The sequence below is a fragment of the Eptesicus fuscus genome, chromosome 9, assembly GCF_027574615.1.
Source record: "Eptesicus fuscus isolate TK198812 chromosome 9, DD_ASM_mEF_20220401, whole genome shotgun sequence".
Classification (NCBI taxonomy): Eukaryota; Metazoa; Chordata; class Mammalia; order Chiroptera; family Vespertilionidae; genus Eptesicus; species Eptesicus fuscus.
Window position 1 is genome coordinate 19,077,983 of NC_072481.1, and position 21,883 is coordinate 19,099,865.

The 21,883-nt window shown below is 40.8% G+C and overlaps 1 protein-coding gene across 13 annotated transcripts in view; it reads right to left on the bottom strand.

Annotated features, from left to right (window-relative positions):
• The window catches only part of PUM1 (pumilio RNA binding family member 1), a 126,168-nt gene that overhangs the window by 94,071 nt on the left and 10,214 nt on the right, over positions 1–21,883 (bottom strand). For 10 of the 13 annotated variants that reach the window (XR_008557080.1, XM_028155107.2, XM_008147960.3 and 7 more), the window contains one exon: positions 2,785–2,853. The exons of the other annotated variants lie outside the window; for them this stretch is intronic. Coding sequence is in view for 9 of the 10 variants with exons in the window: in XM_028155107.2 (XP_028010908.1) it covers positions 2,785–2,853 (69 nt within the window). In the remaining variant the exon portion in view is untranslated. The remainder of the gene's footprint in view (positions 1–2,784; positions 2,854–21,883) is intronic. 13 annotated transcript variants of the gene reach the window in all.

Here is a 21,883-nt window from a genome sequence, read left to right on the forward strand (position 1 = left end):
AAGGCAGGAATATGCAAATTGACCATCACAAAGATGGCAGCACCCACAGCAGAGGCAGGGGTTTCATAACACAAGATGGATGCGCCCACAGTGGAGGCCGAGTTCCCGTAAGGAGCCTTAACGAGCTATCAACAGGGACCTGAGGCTGCGTGGTGCTGGGCCGGGGCAGGGGGCCTGAGGCTGCGCCCCCCACTTGGTGGGGCTTGACAGGAGACCTCAGGCCCCTCCCCCCGCCCAGCGAGGCTTGATGGGGTGCACCCCCCCGCCCCAGTGCTGGGCCAGGGGACCTCAGGCCGCAACCCCACCCCGGTGCCAGAGGACCTGAGGCTGCGCCCACCTGGAGGGTCTTGATGGGGGACCTGAGGCTGCGTCCCCCCCTCACCAGGCAGGGCTTGACAGGGGCCCTGAGGCTGTGCCCCCCGCCCAGCAGGGCTTGATGGGGGATCTCAGTCCACGCCCCCCTGCCCAGTGGGGCTTGACTGGGGACCTCATGCTGCGTCCCCCACCTGGCGGGGCTTGATGGGGGACCTCAAGGCACGCCCTCCACCCCAACCCGGGCTGGGGGACCTCAGGCCGCACCCCCCCCCCTTCCCCAGTGCTGGGCCAGGGGACCTCAAGCCATGCCCCCCACCCCGGCGCCAGGGGACCTGAAGCTGTGCCCCCCCCCCCGTCCAGCGTGCACCAGGGGACCTGAGGCTGCGCCCCCCACCCTGCGGGGCTTGACGGGGAACCTGAGGCTGCACCCCCCCACCCTGCAGGGCTTGACAGGGGACCTGAGGCTGCGCGCCCCCCGCCTGGCGCCGGGCCAAGGGACCTTAGGCTGCACCCCGCCCAGCGGGGCTTGCCAAGGGTGGGGCCAGCCGGGTCTGGACTCTGGGTCCTGCGGCGCGCCCCAGACTCTGACAGGAGGAAGATTTTCATATACATTTTACTAATTTTCTTTCATCTCTGACACTTCTATTATAGAGAAAGGGCAAATAGCAATATTAAAATGTTTCCTCTAATCCCCTTTTAATGTGCATGAACTTCATGCACCGGGCCACTAGTATATATATATCCAAAAATAGCATTTCTAGGAAAAATAAGGAGGATGAGGTTTGGAGATCTTTTAAAGGAAGGATTTTTGGACCAAAAAAGAAAGTTTAAAAATATTTCTTTTAAGTGTCATTTAAATAAAATTCACTTTCTATTCAATTCTGTTCACTATTCTTCAATTAGAATTCATCTTTAGAGATTACAAAGACTTGCTTGCAAAACAGCAACAGGACATTATTTTGATTTTGTGGAATTAATTTTTAAAACCTGGGATTAGATTTTTGGTGGAGTGGACCAGATTGGAATCACATGAGTGGAGAAGATAAATGTGGTTTTCCCATCTATACTTAATATCAGACACATCTGTTAACTTTCTGCTCAAACTCTGCTCCAGTAGTTAATTTAGAAAATCTATTACCCAATAACCAATATGGTTTGTTGATGTGCACTGTGTTAATGATATTAGACAGGCACAGGAAACACAATGACACCTACCAATATTCTCTTAAAGCTCTAAGGGAAAAGAACAAGAACAAACCAAAAACCCATGAACCTAAAATGATAGGACACTGGACTCTGACCTTAAGAGGATTCAGAAAGGTTGGAAACAAAATCTTTTAACAAAGGAAGCAAGAATCTCAGGACCAAAAACAAAACAAAACAAAACAAAAAAAAAAAAAACACAAGAGTTTAACTATTTAATATCTATCCACAAGGGCAGTCTACAAATATTTGCTATAAATCAGGAAAGGAATTATCTTCATTTTGAATCCTCAGAACCTAGCACAGTGCCTGGATCAAAGAATACTGGCTACATCAAAGAACAAATGTATTTAATGAATGGTATCAAAAAAGAATTCATAATATAGCTATTATCCCTTTATTTAAAACGTTAACATAGATGTGGAAAATTTTAAATATCTGATACACAAAAAATAAAACAGAAGGAAAAATTTAAGGTAACTCTCTAGAACAAGAAAATCACAAGCCAGAGCCCCCAATTTATGAACCTGTAACATTTTTATCAAAGCAAACTGCATGTTCTACCTTATCACCAATACATTCTTATTGTAAACAACTAGAATCACTAGAAATCAACTGTACTTCATCTATACTCCCCTTTCTTTTAGAATTATGGCAATCTTCCCTGCCAATATAACGGATGATAGTAAGTTTTGTTTTTGCAAATTTTAAACATTACCAACAAACCAAAATTCTTGTTTCTGAATTCTATGTACACAAGGAATGACTGGCTCAGGCCTCTACTTCTGGAATTATTTTGCCAGAAACCTAACACCTTCCTTTTCACAATGGAGCTCTAAACAACTTCCTCAAAAATGGCACTACTCTAAAAATAGGTTATCAACGTATTTTGATTAACAACCAATCTAAATCTCCCTTCCTCCAGCAAATGAAAAATGAAGCAAAGGTAAGGATGTTGGATGTATATAAAATTAAATTATTTTGTATAATTTTAACACCTCAATTTACAACTCACTAGTTAATACCAAATAATTTGTGCTCATATTTTGATTGCTCTATCTTGTTTTTAGGACATTAGGCTAAGGTTAACATTCTTATGAGATCCTTTTGGCAACATTCTGCAATATTCCATTCCTATCATGAGAATGGCAACAAGGAAAAGCAAGCACATACTTCTGGAGAATAGATTCTAACACATCTGAAGAAAGACAGTTCCAACCTTCCCTTAAAAACAGGCCCACTTTTCTGACACTCCAATTCACTTACCTCTCCCATCGCTCTCCCCTCCAGAGCAAGTGCTTGAAAATCATGATTCAGTTCATCCATAGATCGTACCTATTGTTCAGAATAGAGGAGGGAAAAGTTTCAAGTTAGCATCTTGAATTTTACATACACATTAAACACAACTGAAAAGCTTTCGTTGACTTTCAGATATTGATAAAGACAGTAACAATTTTCAAGTGATTGAGATTAAACACTCACCTTTAGCCATCAGGGTTCAGCAATGACCCCTGCTTTCTCCCCTCCCATTCCCTTTTGTTTTCAAAACATGAAAAACATATAATCCAAACAAAGAAAAAGCAAATTACAGCATGAGAATTATGTTAGCTATTTTTCATCCATTTTAATTTAATTATTAAAGACCAACATACTGAAGAGCAATTGCACATGAAGATGATTATGTAACCTGAACCTGGTTGCTAAATCAAAGACCAAGTACTTGTCCCCTTGGCCCCAAACAGGAGCATATAAATTAGGGAACTCATTTGATCCAAATTAAATACATTTGTGCTTTGACTTAGCCAGTATTCTTTGATCCAGGCACTGTGCTAGGTTCTGAGGATTCAAAATGAAGATAATTCCTTTTCTGATTTATAGCAAATATTTGTAGACTGCCCTTGAGGATAGATATAAGATATGGTATTTCTTTCATAAACCACAGGGAGAGGGGTGCCAACTATAACAGAGTGCCCCAACATTTCTCCATACTGGAAGATCTCGGGAAGGCTCCTAGAATCTCAAATTCAGACAGGAAAAAATAACATATCACAAGAATTCCTTCAAACTTTACCTATCAGTAAATGTACTACCTACATCACAACCTTTCTGGGGGCTTCCATTAACTCATTCCTGTCATTACTACAAGGTAATGTTAAGACCAAGGATGAAGCATGAAATAGATTCAAAACATTCAAAATTAGCCCTGGCTCAGTTTGTTGGGAGTGTCATCCCATACACCAAAAGGTTGAGTTCAATTCCCCGTCAGGACACATCTTAGGTTAAGAGCTCAATCCCCAGTCGGGGCGTGTACCAGAGGCAACCAATCACCAGAATACAGCTCAGGGAACCAACTTAAGGATTTATTACATGCTGCCTACTAGTATATATCACCAATAATCTTAATTTAACTGAACTGAGAGCACATAAAAATACAGTTGCATTGTTTTAAATCACATTCTTTTCAAAACCCAGAACTGATACTATGCTACAAATGGTACCTTGTGTCACCAAGATGTAACAGCTTTGAGGTGCTTGCTAAAAATATAAATTCATAAAATTTAAAATGGCCTTGGCCAGTGTGCCTCAGTTGCCTGGGCATTGTCCTGTGCACTAAAAGGTTGCAGGTTCGATTCCTGGTCAGGGCACATGTCTGGGTTGTGGGCTTGATTCTGATAGGGGGCATGAGGAAAGCAACTCATCAATGTTTCACTCTCACATTGATGTTTCTCTCTCCCTTCCTCTCTCTCTAAAAATCAATTTAATAATAAAAATAATTTTTTTTAATTTTAAAAATGAAGCTAAAATTCAGCCAAGAGAACAAAGACAGAGACAAACCTTGTTATTGTAGTGAAACAGTTTGAAAAGGCCTTGAAACAGCAAGTGTGACCACACTGTAAAGTGTTTATTTTAAGTAAGCACACTGAATGAGCTCTAAACACTATGCAGTAAAAATAAAGGAATAGGGGAGGATGAGGACAGGATGTTAGCTGGAAACTCTACATGTTAAATGAAATCATTTTGAGTTTTAAGGTCAAAGTTAACATTTACAAAGCATGTAAATCAAATGCACAAAGCTCTGTATCTAGCTCTTTCTGAGGAATCTGATCATACATCTAATTAGAGCTAGACATTTCTTAAAAATCCAAAAATCTACAAATAGTTTTAACCAAGAACACTGAAAATTCTATTATTTCCCAAGGAAAATGTAGGACTAAGCAAAGACAAAACATGCAATATGCATATTTATGTAATCATCACAACATTCTCACAGATTATTCCCATTTAAGACATTAAAAAATAGCCCAGCTGACATGGCTCAGTGGTTGAGTGTCAACCTATGAATCAGGAGGTCACAGTTCGATGCCCGGTCAGGGCACATGCCCAGGTTGCTGGCTTGGATCCCCAGTGTGGGGTGTGCAGGAGGCAACCAATCAATAATTCTCTCTCATCATTGATGTTTCTATCTCTCTCTCCCTCTCCCTTCCTCTCTGAATTCAATAAACATATTTTTTAAAAGATATTAAAAAACAGAGCATCAGCTCTAACCGGTTTGGCTCAGTGGATAGAGCGGCGGCCTGCGGACTAGAAGGTCCCAGGTTCGATTCCGGTCAAGGGCATGTACCTTGGTTGTGGGCACATCCCCAGTGGGAGGTGTGCAGGAGGCAGCTGATTGATGTTTCTCTCTCATCGCTGTTTCTAACTCTCTATCCCTCCCCCTTCCTCTCTGTAAAAAATCAATAAAATATATTAAAAAAACAACACAGAGCATCAGAGAAATGACTTCCCCAACCATTGTTAAGTAGGGAAGAGGACTTAAATGGCATTGCTAGGATCTAAATCCAGGTCTTCCAATTTAAAGAGCAAGGTCCTTTCTTTCTACAGGGCAGCCACAGAAGTTTCCACCCCTAGATAAAACTGCCTTCTGCTTCTGCTGTTGGTTTTGATAAGTATGCTTTCATGGTCTTTTTGTCTTTGCTTTCCACTTCTCCTCCCCCTAACTTCAAAATATGCCCACCCTCCCCTTGCAGCAATTCCCACTCCTTTCTATTCTATCTTCCCACTCATTCTCTCTCACCACTTATTTGCTCACTGGCTCACCCTCTCAGGTCTCCTCTCTCACTCACTTTAGCTCTCTCTTCACCTCCAGTCCTCCCTCTTTCGGGGTGTCTCCATTGCCTCACCTACCTCTGAGTACTGCCTTCCTACCTCCCGTAGAGGACTTTTGAGAAAGCAGCCTCACTTTGTGCAGTTTTCTTTGCTAGTCCAGAACCTCCATTTTAAAACCATTTGTCCATAGTTGTCTACACCAGAAAGACCAAATCATTCTCACAAAACTTTTTAATTAGTAAGGAACTTATTGTTTAAAATGGGAGCTACACCTGGTATGGTCACCAACACCATGCAGACTCTGCAGCCAAAATTCTTCCTAGAAAACATAACTAATGATCAGAAATCAGATGCTCAGGAATTAAGATAAATCAAAGAATGAAGACAGAGAAATGTAAATAATATTATTATAAGTAGATAATAAAAAGCCTTTTCTATCATAAAGGAGAAAGGCTGGCTATAAATTACCATTATCAGAGTAAATGCTCTCATGAAGACAGAATAATCTTTTCAAGTTCTTGTACTCAAACTCTTCTTCCTCTAGAATTCAATTTGAGTGGTCAATGTTAATTTTCAGTATTACTTACTAAAATCCCTTCACTTTGCTAAATGTTTCTAAGACTCCACTAACTGATCTTATCTATCTCCTTTGATTTCACAAAATTATTTTCTATTTTTCTCTTAGGGCTACTTGCCAGTAATGTAACTTTCTCATGTCCAACCAGGACTTTCTCTACTGCTATCCCTCCCCATAAAGGCATTTCCCACTCCCTTTATTAAAGAATCAAAGCAAGAGGCCACTTCAGTGCCTGATCTACCTCTATATCCTCTCTTCATCCCACCCAATGATACATGACCTATGCTTCTGAGTTTCCCTTCCATTTCCAGATCCCAGAACTTTATTTTGTAAGCCTCAATATCTGCCTTCTTCTAACAGGGATTCCGCCCTAATTAGAACGATAATTTAGCATATTAAGTGTGTGCTTAACCACTCAGGAAGTTATAAAATCAAAACAGACATACTCAGAACTATACATCACATCACCCTAAAGGAGACCCTGTCCCCAAAGCAGTCACTCCCCATCCTCCCCTTCCCTATGCCCCTCCCTCATGCCCTGGCAACTCCACTCTGCTTTCTGTTTCTATGGATCTGCCTATTCTGCACATCCTATATAATAAAAGCGTGATATGCTAAGTGTCCAACCGCTTGATCAGTCGCTATGATGCACACTGACCACCAGGGGGCAGATGCTCCAACCAGTAGGTTAGCTTGCTGCTGGGGTCCAACCGACATGCCCTGGAGCCCTCCCTTGGTCCGTCCCCGGCCAGCCCCAATTGGGACTAGGCAAGATGGCCCCGATCACCAGCCAGGCTGAGGGACCCCACCGGTACACGAATTCGTGCACCAGGCCTCTAGTCCTATCTAATAACAGACAAATATGCAAATCGACCGCACCTTCGCTACGCCCACCAGCCAATCAGGACGAATATGCAAATTACCCCAACAAAGATGGCGGCTAATTTGCGTATCAAGACAGCGTAGAAAGAAGCTAAGAGCTGCAGAAGGGAGCAAAGCTGCTGAGAAGCAAGCAAACCAGGGGGAGGAGAAGGGAGGAGCGGAGGCGGGCTGGCGGAGAAGGCGGGCTAGGGGAGAAGGGAGGAGAGCAGGCAGGGTGGGGTAGAGTGCAGCAGGAAACCCTATTGCAGGATTTTTCCTGCAACGGGAACGCTAGTATGGAAAATAAAAAACTAGCCCTAGCCGGTTTGGCTCAGTGGATAGAGCGTCGGCCTCCAGACTGAAGGGTCCCAGGTTCAATTCTGGTCAAAGGCACATGCCTGGGTTGCAGGTTCAACCCCCAGTAGGGGGTGTGCAGGAGGCAGCTGATCAATGTTCCTCTCTCATCGAAGTTTCTAACTCTCTATCCCTCTCCCTTCCTCTCTGTAAAAAAATTAATAAAATATATTTTTAAATAAATAAATAAATAAATAAATAAATAAAGTGCCTACCCCTTCCATCACCCCTTGAGAAGCCCTACTTACCATACCCAATGTCCCATATACACTTATCAGAATCACCAATGAATGTTACACACTTCACTGTTTCCTCATATGTAAAACTGAGATAATGGGCTATGTTACAAGTTTGTTATAATGATTAAATGAGGTAAAATGTCCAACTTAGTAGGCACTTATTCAACTGGACCCACTTCACAGATCATTCTCTTTAAGAGACCAAAATGCCTCCTCCACAGATTCATCCCTTCTTTCCCTACCCTCAGTTAGTACAGGGCAAGCTTTGTTCATTTTGGGGGAAAAGGAGGGAGGGGGTACAAGGGCGGCAGGAGGTTCTATTCTGGCATTTCCATAATCAATACATTAGAAGTACCTAGATCATGTAAACATCTAACTTATTGTCTTTCTTTCTTTTTTTAATGTCTTTATTGATTTTTAGAGAGGAAAGGAGAAGGAGAGAAACATCAAATGGCTGCCTCCTGCACACCTTCTACTGGTGAGCCTACAACCTGGGCATATACCCTGATCAGGAATCGAACCCTGGTTCCTGGGTCGGTGCTCAACCACTGAGCACCACACCAGCCAGGCCTAACTTATTTTCTAAAACTAAGCATTTCAAAAGTACTTTCATTTTTCTCTCTTCTCAATTCCCAGCTAAATAATCCGGAGAAACTTCCATTCTCCAGTCTCATCCATTCCAAAACTTAAAAAAAAATAAAAAATAAAATCATAGCATGTTCTTTCAGTTCTCATTTTGTGAAAAAGAATCTCAATAGCCCTAACCGGTATGGCTCAGTGGCTAGAGCGTCAGCCTGCAGACTCAAGGGTCCCAGGTTCGATTCCGGTTAAGGGCATATACCTTGGTTGCAGGCACATACCCAGTAGGGAGTGTGCAAGAGGCAGCTGATTGATGTTTCTCTCTCACCGATGTTTCTGACTCTCTATCCCTCTCCCTTCCTCTCTGTAAAAAATCAATAAAATATATATTTTAAAAAAAAAGAATCTCAGTAAAGTCACCATCTAAAATTCCTTCATTCCTTGACTTACTAGTACATACCACTATGTCTCCTGATTTTCCTTCTACCTCTCTATTTAGATTTTGTCTCTCTTTTTGCCAGCCAACATTGCTATCAAAGAAAAAAAAAATGAAACTTAAACTTAGGCACAAAGGAATCCTAATGTAAGAAGTTAATAACACAAAAACATTATGAATTATAATTTATTAGTTTTTCAAGCAAATATTATTGATCATTAAACCACAAAGAACAAAATAAAGCAGATACATGGTACATGGTGCAACATCCAAAATCAAAGATCTAAAAAAGACTAAGTTTTTTTTAAATACTTCCCTAGCCAGTTTGGCTCAGTGGACAGAGCATCCACCCAGGGACTGAAGGGTCCTGGATTCAATTCCAGTCAAAGAAATGTACCTCAGTTGCAGGCTCGATCCCCATGTAGGAGGCAACCAGTCAATGTGTCTCTCTCACATCGATGTTTTCTCTCTGTCTCTCCCCCTCCACTCTCTCTAAAAATGAGTGGAAAAATATCCTTCGGTGAGGGTTAACAGAAAAAAAAAACAACCCTGTAATTCTCAGCCTTTTTCTTTTTTTTTAAGAGAGAGAGGAAGGGAGAGGAAGAGAGCGAAACACTGATGTATAAGAGAAACACTGATCAGTGGGATCCCGCATGCACCTGATCGGCTATCAAACACAAAACGTGGGTATGTGCCCTGGCGAAGAATCAAACCAGAGACCACATTCAACCAAGTCATACCGGCAAGGGCTAAAAGAGACCAAGTTTGATAGCATTCTGGTTCAGTTCTTCCTTGGCCTTACTTGGCTAGCATTCCTATCCTTGGATTACTGTCCCATAACTGCTCACTGTGTCTTTACAATGAATGTCCCTTTACTTGAGCCAGTTAAACCAGTTCGCTGTTGCTTGTACACAAGAACCAAACTCAGACTAAAGGCTATCACTGAATTAGTATTTATTAACACTGGAAGTTTATATATTAAAAAAGAGTAGCCCTAGTCGGTTTGGCTCAGTGGATAGAGCCTCGGCCTATGGACTGAAGGGTCCTGGGTTCAATTCCAGTCAAGGGCGCATGTCCGGGTTGCAGGCTCAATCCCCAGTGGGGGGGAGGGGGGCATGCAGGAGGCAGCCAATCAATGATTCTCTCTCATCATTGATGTTTCTATCTCTCCTCTCCCTTCTTCTCTCTGACATCAATAAAATAAATAATAATTTAGAGTTATATACTTCACTTGGAAAAATAAAAATCAGCACTTTTTTATTATTTTCTGTAACAGACATGTTTTAGGACTCCTGTCTAGAAAGGGAATAAACTTTGTGATTCCCACAGCCTCTGGCCACCAACAACTATACCAAAAGTATTCCCCTAGTACCTGGTTAAAAAAGATGATAAACTGACCAAATCAGATTCTTCTCTTAGCAATTCTTATAGCTATAGAAATAAACTGAAATTTCCTGAAGACTTGGCAGTTGTGGCTGTCACTTTTGGTCAAGTATAACCTGGTGAATAAGCAGAAGACGACAATCAACACAGAGAAGAGAAAGGATGCACTGAAAAAAAGCAGACAAGAGACTATGGAACCCCTAAGGAAATAGAAAGCCTCCCAGTGCCCAAGAGGCCCACATATAGATTTCCTGCTCTGGGGTTCAGAAAGAATCCCTGATCTTTAATTTAATGCCCTGAGTTTTTGCTAACTAGAATAGAGTTCTATACCCTGAGACTAAAACTGCCTTTACTGAAATATTTATTTCCTCAATTACTGCATCTAAATTGTCAGATACTTTTCTCCTCCACACCTACTTTTCTTTGCTCTTCTGGAGGATTTTTTGCACAGGGAAGCCTAGATCATGATGGCTCTATTTCACAAACATAGATCCAGAATATAAGCAAAAGAGCTAGTGCCAAGAACCATTACAGGAAGGAGGTAGCAGTGAAAAAAAGCAGGAAAAACTTGAGCAATGAGAAAATGAAATAAAATATGAGAATTAACCTAATTTAAATTCAATCATTGGGAGGAGGGGGTAACCTAGTAAGTCTATACCACAGCACCTACTGCTACACTATATATTGTACACAATAACAACAATATTCACTGAGACTTCATGCCAGGTCCAGTCCTACAAATTCTTGATATGCCTTATCATGATCTACTTAATAGTCTTAAAGATCTAAAAATGCAGGCACTCTTACCCTATTTTATAAGAAAAGCAAAAAGTTATTACAATGCTCAGTTTCTTGATTACTGGAGGGGAAAAAACAAAAAGCTTCTCTTTTGGCTCAAGTGGCCACAAACCCTACTACATTATCATATTTATGAATTTCCCATTCACTGTCAATAACAACACTAAATACCAGCATTTGCTGAGTTTGAAGGCACTGTCCTACAAAACAGACATTATTCCATTTTTTATATATGGGAAAACCAAGGTTCAAAGAAGTAATTTGTCCAAAGTCATATAGTTGATAAAGATCAGAAGTGGAATTCAAATTCAGGCCTATATACCCTTTACTACTTCTGTTCTCTCACAGGCAAGCATAAAAATTCCACCACACCTGGGTTGCCCAGCTATTGTTCCAGATCACTATACTATTTTTATAATTTATTTTATGATGGGGTAGGGATAGGATACAAAGGGGGCGGGGATTAAAGTCACCACAGCAGCCAGGATTAGGCTGCACTTTCAATTTTTCATGTCATTAAAATTGCTACTGCCTTTAGCGATTAAAGTAAATACTATGAAAGTTACAGATTATCTAATGTGTTGAATGGCATTCTGCTAGGATGGCTAACAGACCTAAGTGATAAACTATAATTAAGTTATCAAAACTTAATTTTGCTGCCAGATTACCAGAATATGTACACCTCATGTAAAAATGTCAGCACTTCTGAGACATAAAAGAGACCATTTAGAAAGTAGAAATAATAAATTTATTTTCAAAATAAGTTAGTGAACCTATGATACTAGTGATTTTTAACCCTTTGCACTCGCTTGCTTTTTTCTCGATTCCTTTATTCTAATGCTAACCGTGTCGAGTCACACTCGATATCCGAGTGAAAAAGGTTAAATACAAAAACCTCACCATTGCTAGTTCTGCCAGTCTTTTTCTTCTAATTTCACCAATCATGATCAAACTGAAATCAATAATGAGGGCAAGACCATTTTAATCAGAGAGAAACTGTTTTAATTGCTATCAAAGAACCTAATAAAAAGTTTAAAATTTTAGATAATAAGTCTTATCTCTGCTTATCTAGAAACTACTACCTATAGCCATCTAGCTGAATGGCTTTTTTTTTTTAATTTATTTCAGAGAGGAAGGGCGAGGGAGAGAGAGATAGAAATATCAATGAGAGATTCACTGATCAGGTGCCTCCTGCATGCTCCCTCCAGGGCAACCCGGGCATGTTCCCGACTGGGAATCAAACCATGACCTCCTGGTTCACAGATCAACACTCAAACACGCCGGCTGGGCCTGAATGGCATATTTCTGACTTGCAAAGGAACTAATTCTAAAAACATGAAAGAGACTCTTATACAACTATACAGAAGATCATATTTATATTTAAATAATGGTTATTTGCACATGGAGAAGAGATCAAAGCATATTCATTAGCAATAAAAAGTTTCATTCTGAAATACCGGTCTCAAAAGATGACATATAGAAAAGGCAAAAATAAAAATAAAAAATGGAAAATGTTCACCTAAAAGTTCTTTTGTAGTTTTTGTTTTGTTTTTTTCTACACCTAAAAGCTCTTAAATCTAGAAGTATCAGGCTGTTTTCAAAAAATGAAATGAAACTAATGTATCTGCCATCACTGGAATCAGGAACAATCTTACGAGCAGAGTATAAGAATCCATTTAATTGTCTGGTCGGAGTGGCTCAGTTGGTTGCCAGTTAGATTCCAGATACATTTTAAATAGGTGAATTGTATAGCATGTGAATTATATCTCAATAAAGTTGTTTTTAAAATTTCGCTTTATAACAAAATCCACAACCATAATACAGAACACATTTTGCATTTTAATATACACTGTCTATACTTTAGATTATGTCCCAATAGAAACTTTAAACCCAAACTGCACTCTTAGAAAGCTTCTAATGAGAAAAATAACCCACTAGTCTGAAGAGCAGTTAAAGATTGACATTATACAGATAAATTACAACCTTCATTCTATCTTCATAAGGATGCTATCTTCTTGAACTATACTAGATGATAAAACTCACTTCTGGGTAGGAGGAGGTAGCAGAAGGGTAACAGGGGGAATAAATGGTGATGGAAGACTGGACTTGGCATGGTGAACTCACAATACAATATAGAGATGATGTATTATAGAATTGTACACCTGGAATCTATGTAATTTTATTAACCAACTAGAGGCCCGATGCACGAAATTCGTGCAAGGGCCTTGGCCCTAGGCCCCACCCGTCACTGCCCAGGACCTCTGCCACGGCCCCCTCCGGCTCACTGCAGCTTTGTCAGGAAGGAAGGACGTCCGCTCTAATTAGCATATTACACTTTTATTATTATAGATGTCACTCCAACTTTTTAAAATTCAACTTTTTAAAAATCACTTCTGAGAACAGGAATGAACCTTAAAAAGTTGAAATGGACATGGCACCATTTCCCAATATGTGATGTGACTGGGAACAGAAAGAAAATTTCAATGTTTTACAAATTCAGGAAAGTAAATCTTGTTCCTATAGCCCCTTGTGTGGCTACCTCTAATATGATTTAAAAATAAAAAGGCAAACCAAAAAGAACATAAAATCCTATATAATAAAAGGGTAGTATGCAAATTGTCCCCACTACCGGGAGCGGAGTTCGACCAGGGGGCGGGGCCAGCCGGGGGAAGGGAGGGAGTACCCAGCAGCTGCTAGGGACCCTATCAGTGCACAAATTTTGTGCACTGGGCCTTTAGTCCGTAATAAGAGCTGATAGCAATTACTTTCAAAATTTAGCCCTAGCCAGTTTAGCTCAGTGGATAGAGCGTCAACCTGCAGGCCAAAAGGTCCCAGGTACCATTCCAGTCAAGGGCATGTACTCAGTTGCAGGCTCCTCTTGGGTCCAGTCCCTGGACGGGGCATGTGCAGGAGGCAACCAATCAATGTGTTTCTTTCACATCAATATTTCTCTCTGTCTTCCCCTCTGTCTTCCCCTCTCTAAAAATCAATGGAAAAATATTCTTGGGTGAGGATAAAAAAAAAATTTTTTTTTAATGTAGCCCTTCAAAGAAATGCTGACTGACTCCTCCTTACCTTCAGGCCTAAAAGCCTCTCAGTATTCAAGACCCTACATTCTGTTCTATCTTATACCCATCAATTCTAAATGACATGTTAATAGTCTTCAAAATAAAACACTTCACTCAATAAGTCTCTTCAATATGCCCTGATGACATAATGTATGCATTCATCATTTATGAGATACATACTATTTGCCAGGTGCTGAAGACACAAGGCTGAAAGATTCTTCAAGAGGTGGATCTTAACCAAGGTGCACAGGATCACCAGGGAGTGCTTTTTAAAAAATACATGAACTGTATCTCATCACTGGAGATTTTGAATCAGTAAGTCTGGACTTCAGCCTACGAATCTCTTTACTGCAACTTCCTAGTACTAATTGGTGACTCCACACACAAGCTAAACGCTTCGCTTCAATTAGATGTGTACCAAACATGATGGTGGCACCAGAAGAGGCACCAACCTTTACGAAGAGAGGGAGGTAAAGGGGGAGGTTTACCAGAGATGGAGATACTTTAGTTGAAGTCTGAAAGATGAGGGAGTGGCTAGGGGGAAAAGGAGGGGAAGGGAATTCCAAGCAGAGAAGCTACATACATAAAAACAGCACAGCTACTATGTTGAGTAATTGCACAAGTTATAAAAATAACATGTGTGTTCAGAAAGTTACAAATACTTCAGTTACACTGAAGTGGAGTACCAGTAAAGACTGGAGAGGGAAACTGGTTCAAAACACAAAAGGGCCTACATTATGCTATGCTGAGGAGCTTGGACGTTATCTAAAAGCAACTGAAGCCCTAGTCGGTTTAGCTCAGTGGATACAGTGTCGGCCTGCAGACTGAAGGGTCCCAGGTTCGATTCCAGCCAAGGGCACATACCCGGGTTGCAGGCTTGATCCCCAGTGTGGGGTGTTCAGGAGGCAACCAATCAATGATTCTCTCTCATCACTGATGTTTCTATCTCTCTCTCCCTCTCCCTTTCTCTTTGTAAACAATAAAAATGTATTTTTAAAAAATACATAGAGCTTAAAGCCATTTTCTAGATAATAAATGAACTGTAACATAGAATTCCTCATTCCATAGCTCATCTCAGCATCCATTTCAATATAGACACTCCCTGAAATTCTCATTTTAAAACAACTTTCTTTATAATTTATTCTTCCCTTCATGAAACTAAGTTTCTTCAGAGACAGAATATATTCATTTCATCATTTTGCATTTTGATAGGCTTCTGACAGATATAAGTAGTGTCTTCCTAATTTGGACAATTGGAGAGGAAAGAACAATTTGAATCAATAAATTCTTAGCAAATTAAAGAACATTTTTTTTAGTAACATCATATATGGTGCTTTTAAATACATACAATAACTAGAATTAGGTTAATGAACTGGTAATGTCCTTAGGGAACTTTCTTCAATAGAGAAAAATACTTGTCATTAACAGATCAATTGACTGTATATTCATGGTATCTAAACATAAAGCTCCCCTGAAAACACCTGTTCTCTACATAATTTAAACATTCCTCTTTCCAGGGTTATAAACAAGTTATTTATGCTGTCAACCTAAAAAAAATAAACTTTCTTCAGACAGAGAAGAAACTTACCATTAGCCCCAGTAAAACTTGTCACTTGAAAAAATTCCAAATCCATGGTATAAAGTAGATAAACTAATCCTCCCTACCTCTATTTATAAAAAACACTTGGCACTACTAATAATATTCCTGTTTGTTTTTGTATCTGTATATCAGACACATAGGCACCTTTAAAAATTGTTATGTATAAACAAAAACTTGTACACGAATGTTTATAGTATTACTCATAATAGCCAAAAAAAGTAGGAAAAAAAACAAAGGTTCATCAACTATTAAATGTATAAATAAAATGTGGTATATATCTATATAATGTACTATTATTCAGCAATAAAAAGAAATGAGGCACTGATACATGCTACAACATAAATGTTTAAAACATGCTAAGTGAAAGAGCCAGTCACAAAGGACCATCTACACTAATAAAAGAGTAAGATGCAAATTGACCATATCTTCACGACACCCACCAGCCAATCAGGAGTGAGTATGCAAATTAACCCAACAAAGATGGCAGGTTAATTTGCACATGCAGGCTCCAAGGCCTGGAGCATTCCGCACTGCCCCAGACGCTCTGGGCCTCTGGGCAGCGTGGGAAGGCGGAAAGGCGGTGCCAGCAGCCAGGGGAAGGAAGGCCCATTCTTGCACGAATCTTCGTGCATCAGGCCTCTAGTGTATTATATAATTCCATTTGGCCTGGCCAGTGTGGCTCATTTGGTTGAGCATTGTCACAGGCACGAAAAGGTTGTGGGTTCAGTTCCCACTCAGGGCACATATCCAGGTCACGGGTTCAATCCCCAGTCTGGGTGCATGCGAGAGATAACCAATGGACGTGCGGGAGATAACCAATGGACACCTCTCTTACTTTCTCTCTCTCTCTCTCTCTCTCCTCTCTCTCTCTCTCTCTCTCTCTCTCTCTCTCTCTCTCTATCTCTCTCTCTCCCTCTCTCTCATCACTATTCCTCTCTCCCTTTCTCTTTCCCCCCTATATTCCATTCCCTCCTTCCCTCACTCTCCTTTCCCATCTCTCAAAAACAATAAAAATATGTTTTTTAAAAATTTGTTAATACTATAAATTCCATTTGTATACAATGTCCAAAATAGACAAATCCACAGACAGAGAAAGTAGTCTCTGGTCTAGGACAAGAGAGCAACTGCTACTGGGTACAGGATTTTGGGGATGATGAAAATGTTCTAAAATTGATTGTGGTGATGACTGCACAACTCTCTAATATACTAAAAACCATTGAATTATATATTTTATTTTATTTTTTTAATATATTTTATTGATTTTTTACAGAGAGGAAAAGAGAGGGATAGAGTTAGAAACATCAATGAGAGAGAAACATCGATCAGCTGCCTCTTGCACACCCCCTACTGGGGATGTGCCCGCAACCAAGGTACATGCCCTTGACCAGAATCGAACCTGGGACCCTTGAGTCCGCAGGCCGACGCTCTATCCACTGAGTCAAACCGGTTTCGGCTGAATTATATATTTTAAATGGGTGGATTATATATCAACAAAGCAGTTCTTTAAAAAATCTTTAGGGCCCCCAATTTCCACAAACTTAAAAAAGTTTTCGATATGAGATTTGTAAAGACATTAAGAAAGATACTTTAACCATAAAAAAGTACTTATTAAAGGCCATAAACAGACAAATCTATGTCTGCTAAATCTTCAGGAACCATTAACAAGGTACTTTAACAGTTCTCAAAAAGTATTACATGAAAAAAATAAGAACACTTCCCTGGAAAAGGTCCAATAACTCTTCAACTGCAGGTTTTATCACCAATGTCATGTACTAGTACATCCTTCAAGCTCAAGTTCTTAAATCAAATTCCCAAATGTTAAACTTCCCCAACCTATTGCCAATCACTTCTCACAATATTCACAGCAGGAAGCAAAATGCCAGAGCAGTCCACTGAGCTGAAACCCAGAAGATAAGGAAATTGAATATAAAAATTGAGAAGAGTGGATAAGAAATCCCTCAACAAAAAACTCTTACCCTATCTCCAGCACTTATTACTCTTTTGGCATTGTGTTTTCAGTCTATGTTATTCTGAGGGTGTTAAGCCATTTCTCATGAGTGAACAGATAGATTCTCAACTTTTTGTTTAAGTATTCTGTTCTCAGTCTCAGCCTGTAGAAAAGTATTCAGTAAATGCTGTTGCCTAAGAAAATGGACACATGCACAAAAGATGTGTGTCTCTTCTGCAAGTACAGAGAGGTGTGATGAAAAACAGTATGTTACTTTACAGCTTACAAAGCACTTCAACCATATCCATAACTGAAATCTGAAACACAGTTCTTCCTAACTACTCTGTTTTTCTCTTGCTAAAAATCTCATGATTCATCCCACTTCCCTCTTTTCTTTGGCCACAGGGCACCCAGAGCAAATTCTGTAATCCACCACTGGTACATATTTCTAAATTCTAAATATACCCCCTTCATTTCCTGAAATACTCTTATTTTCCCACTGTTACATCTCAGTTCCACCAATCCATTTTTTTTCCTAATTCCACACCAAAAACCTTTAAAACAAAACAGCAACTGAGCGAATACTTTTTTTTAATACTGGAACCTAGTTCTTAAAATTGGAAAATCTTTCTTAGTTTAATTTTTATTTATTTACTAGTGGCCCGGTGCACAACATTCGTGTATTGGCGGGGGGGAGGTTGTCCCTCAGCCCTGCACCCTCTCCAATCTGGGACATCCCTCTCACAATCCAGGACCCTGGCTCCTAACCGCTCACCTGCCTGATCACCCCCAACTGCCCCTCCCCACCGTCCTGCTCGCCCCCAACTGCTCCCCGCACCGGCCTGCTCGCCCCCAACTGCCCCCCACTGGCAGCCTGCTTGCCCCCAACTGCCCTCCCCTCCTGGCCTGATCGCCCCTAACCACCTCTGCCTTGGCCCTGCCACCATGGTTTTGTCTGGAAGGTCTCACGGAAGGTCTCCCGGTCTAATTAGCATATTATCCTTTTATTAGTATAGATTTTAGAGAGTGAGTGGGGGGAGAAAGAAACATCAATTTGTTGTTCCTCCCATTTATGCATTCACTGGTTGCTTCTTTAATGAGTCCTAACTGGGAATCAAATCCGAAACCTTGGCATATCTAGACAATGTTCTAACAAACTGTGCCACCCGTCCCGGGCTAAAATTGGAAAATCTTAGTCAAAGAAGGCCTACTAATGGTCCTTTTGACCAGGAGTATAACTTTAAGACTTTGTTAACACCAAATACAATTTTTTTAAAGGCTCTGAGAGTGTCCTGGTGGGTGCAGCTCAGCTAGTTGAAGCACTGTCCGGTCAGGTTGCAGGTCAGATCTGATCAGGGCGAGTACAGGAAGCAACCAATCAATGTTTTTCTCTCACATCGATATTTGTTTTTCTCTCTTTCTCTCTTCTTCTCTCTAAAAATAAAAATCAATTTTTAAAAATTTTTAAAGGCTCTAAGAGTACAGGTGTGGGGGAAAAAAAACATGGAAGCATGAATTACTCAGTTTTATCACATGATGTTAACTAAATGCCACTGTCCCAAATGCTGGGGCCCTTTAACAATCTTCCCAGAGGAGGAACCAAGATGGCGGCATAGTTAAATAACTAATCTGCTGCCTCACACAACAATTTCAAAAATACAACTAAAAGACAAAACATCTACCACCCAGAACCACGGGAAAGCTGGCTGAGTGGAAGATTTACAGCTAAGAAGAGAAAGGAGCACAAACGCTGAAAAGCTGAGGTACGGAGGCACGCGAATCGGGCCGGCGGCGGGCGGCTGGGTGCGCGGCTTTTCTTCAACCCGCAGGGAGACAAGCTCCCGATCACTCTGAAATCCAGTTTCTGGGGACACTCGGGGGACCCAGACACCTACGGGGAGAAGCTGGACTCTCGGCCATCGGGTCGGAAAGTGAGAGTGACTTTTTTGCAGAGGTGCGCCCAGCAATCATTGTTTACTGCGCTGGAGCGCGGGGCGCAGGGACTTGGAAACGTGGAAAGGCAGAGACGGCTGACGGCAGCCATCGCCCTTGGCCACGCCCCAGCCTAGTGACGCCCTGAGACCCCGCCCCGCCCTGAGGCCCCGCCCCGCACATTCTACAAACCCGCCCAGGCTCCACACAGCGGCTTTTGCATATAAATGGCCTGTTCTGTGACAGCTCAACCAAATTAACTGTAGCTCTAGTCAGACTGCTCCAAATCCGCCCAAGCAAAGGAGGAGAAAACTAGCCCTTGCTGTAGCTCCTGCTGGGGGACACACAGTACACAAGGGTACACCAAGAGTGTCCACCTCAAGTAACTGGGAGGCTGACCCGTTGAACCAATAGGACACCTAGTACACAAAGCTACCCTACCAACTCAGGGAAGCAGCGAAAATGAGAAGGCAAGGAAACAGATCCCAAACCAAAGAAATGGAGGAGAACAAGCGACTGGACATAGAGTTCAAAACCACGGTTATAAGGTTTTTCAAGAATTTCATGGAAAAGGCCGATAAATTCCATGAGGACCAACTAGAAATTAAACATACACTGACTGAGATAAAAAATATTATACAGAGACCCAACAGCAGACTAGAGGATTGCAAGAATCAACTCAAAGATTTGGAATACAAAGAGGCCAAGGACACTCCTCCAGAGAAGCATGAAGAGAAGAGAATTCAGAAAGTTGAAGATAGTGTAAGAAGCCTCTGGGACAACTTCAAGCGAACCAACATCAGAATTATGGGGGTACCAGAAGAAGAGAGAGAGCAAGATGCTGAAAACCTATTTGAAGAAATAATGAACGAAAACTTCCCCCACCTGATGAAAGAAATAGACTTACAAGTCCAGGAAGCGCACAGAACCCCAAACAAAAGGAATCCAAAGAGGACCACACCAAGACACATCATAATTAAAATGCCAAGAGCAAAAGACAAAGAGAGAATCTTACAAGCAGCAAGAGAAAAACAGTTAGTTACCTACAAGGGAGCTCCCATACGATTATCAGCTAATTTCTCAACAGAAACCATGCAGGCCAGACGGGAGTGGCAAGAAATATTCAAAGTGATGAATAGCAGGAACCTACAACCAAGACTACTCTACCCAGCAAAGTTATCATTCAGAATTGAAGGGCAGATAAAGAGCTTCACAGATAAGAAAAAGCTAAAGGAGTTCATCACCACCAAACCAGCATTATATGAAATGCTGAAAGGTATTCTTTAAAAAGAGGAAAAAGAAGAAGAAAGATAAAAATTATGAACAACAAATACATATCTATCAACAAGTGAATCTAAAAGTCAAGTGAATTAAAAATCTGAGGAACAGAATAAACTGGTGAACTTAATAGAATCAGAGGCCTAGAATGGGAGTGGATTGATAATTCTCAGGGGGAAAGGGGTGTCTGTGTGGGGAGTATGGGAAGAGACTGGACAAAAATCATACACCTATAGATAAAGACAGTGGGGGGGAGGGGGGGAGATAAGGGCAGAGGGGGTGGGAACTGGGTGGTGGGGAGATATGTGGGGAAAAAGGAGAAACAATTGTAATCTGAACAATAAAGATTCATTAAAAAAAAAAACAAAAAAAAAAAAAACAATCTTCCCAGAAAGATAAGAGACTCGTAGTCTCAAGTCATTCAGCAGGGAAAATAGAAAAAGATCTCCAGGGAATGTCAAAACTTCCAGTGTGGAGAATATTTGAGCTCCCTTCCAGTTTAACCCTTTGCACTCACTTGCTTTTTTCTCGATTCCTTTATTCTAATGCTAACCGTGTCGAGTCACACTTGACATCCAAGTGCAAAAGGTTAACACAGTTCTTACTAATTACAAGTGTAAGGATTATCTCACAGTCACTGAAGGGTAAGGAGAGACATGTCAAAGGTGGTGTCAGAATACCACTAGAAGATGGCAACACCAAGTGGAAGAAAAAGGGGGTACAAATAGAGCCAAAAAGAAGATTCATCCACAAAATTTTGCTTGGATATATAGAATTATCTCTGACGAGCTGTCAATTTACAGTAGATAGTGATACATCCTAATGCCAAAAGACTACAAGCAAAAGTGAGAAAGCTCTGTGGAGTTGGCCTCTAAATTTTCTTTTCCACCTATCTCTGCCCCTTAAAATCCAGTAGAGACCATAGTTCAACTAATCTGAGGACCTTAAAATGTTTTCCCTATTTCATCACCCACTTTATCTCACAGAACTTTACAGAGAAAACAGATTTTGCAATAAGAGAATAAAACTATCACAACAAATCAAAGACTGACCTTGGGCTTTGCACAATGAAACTTTTAATACTATTCAGAAAAAAAATCAGTTATAAAAATCACTGTTAAATATGTACATTTTTTGTACATAACATTTAAAATGTTATCCACTTAAGAAGGTGTGTTTTCTAGTGTTCTATATCTTGATCCACA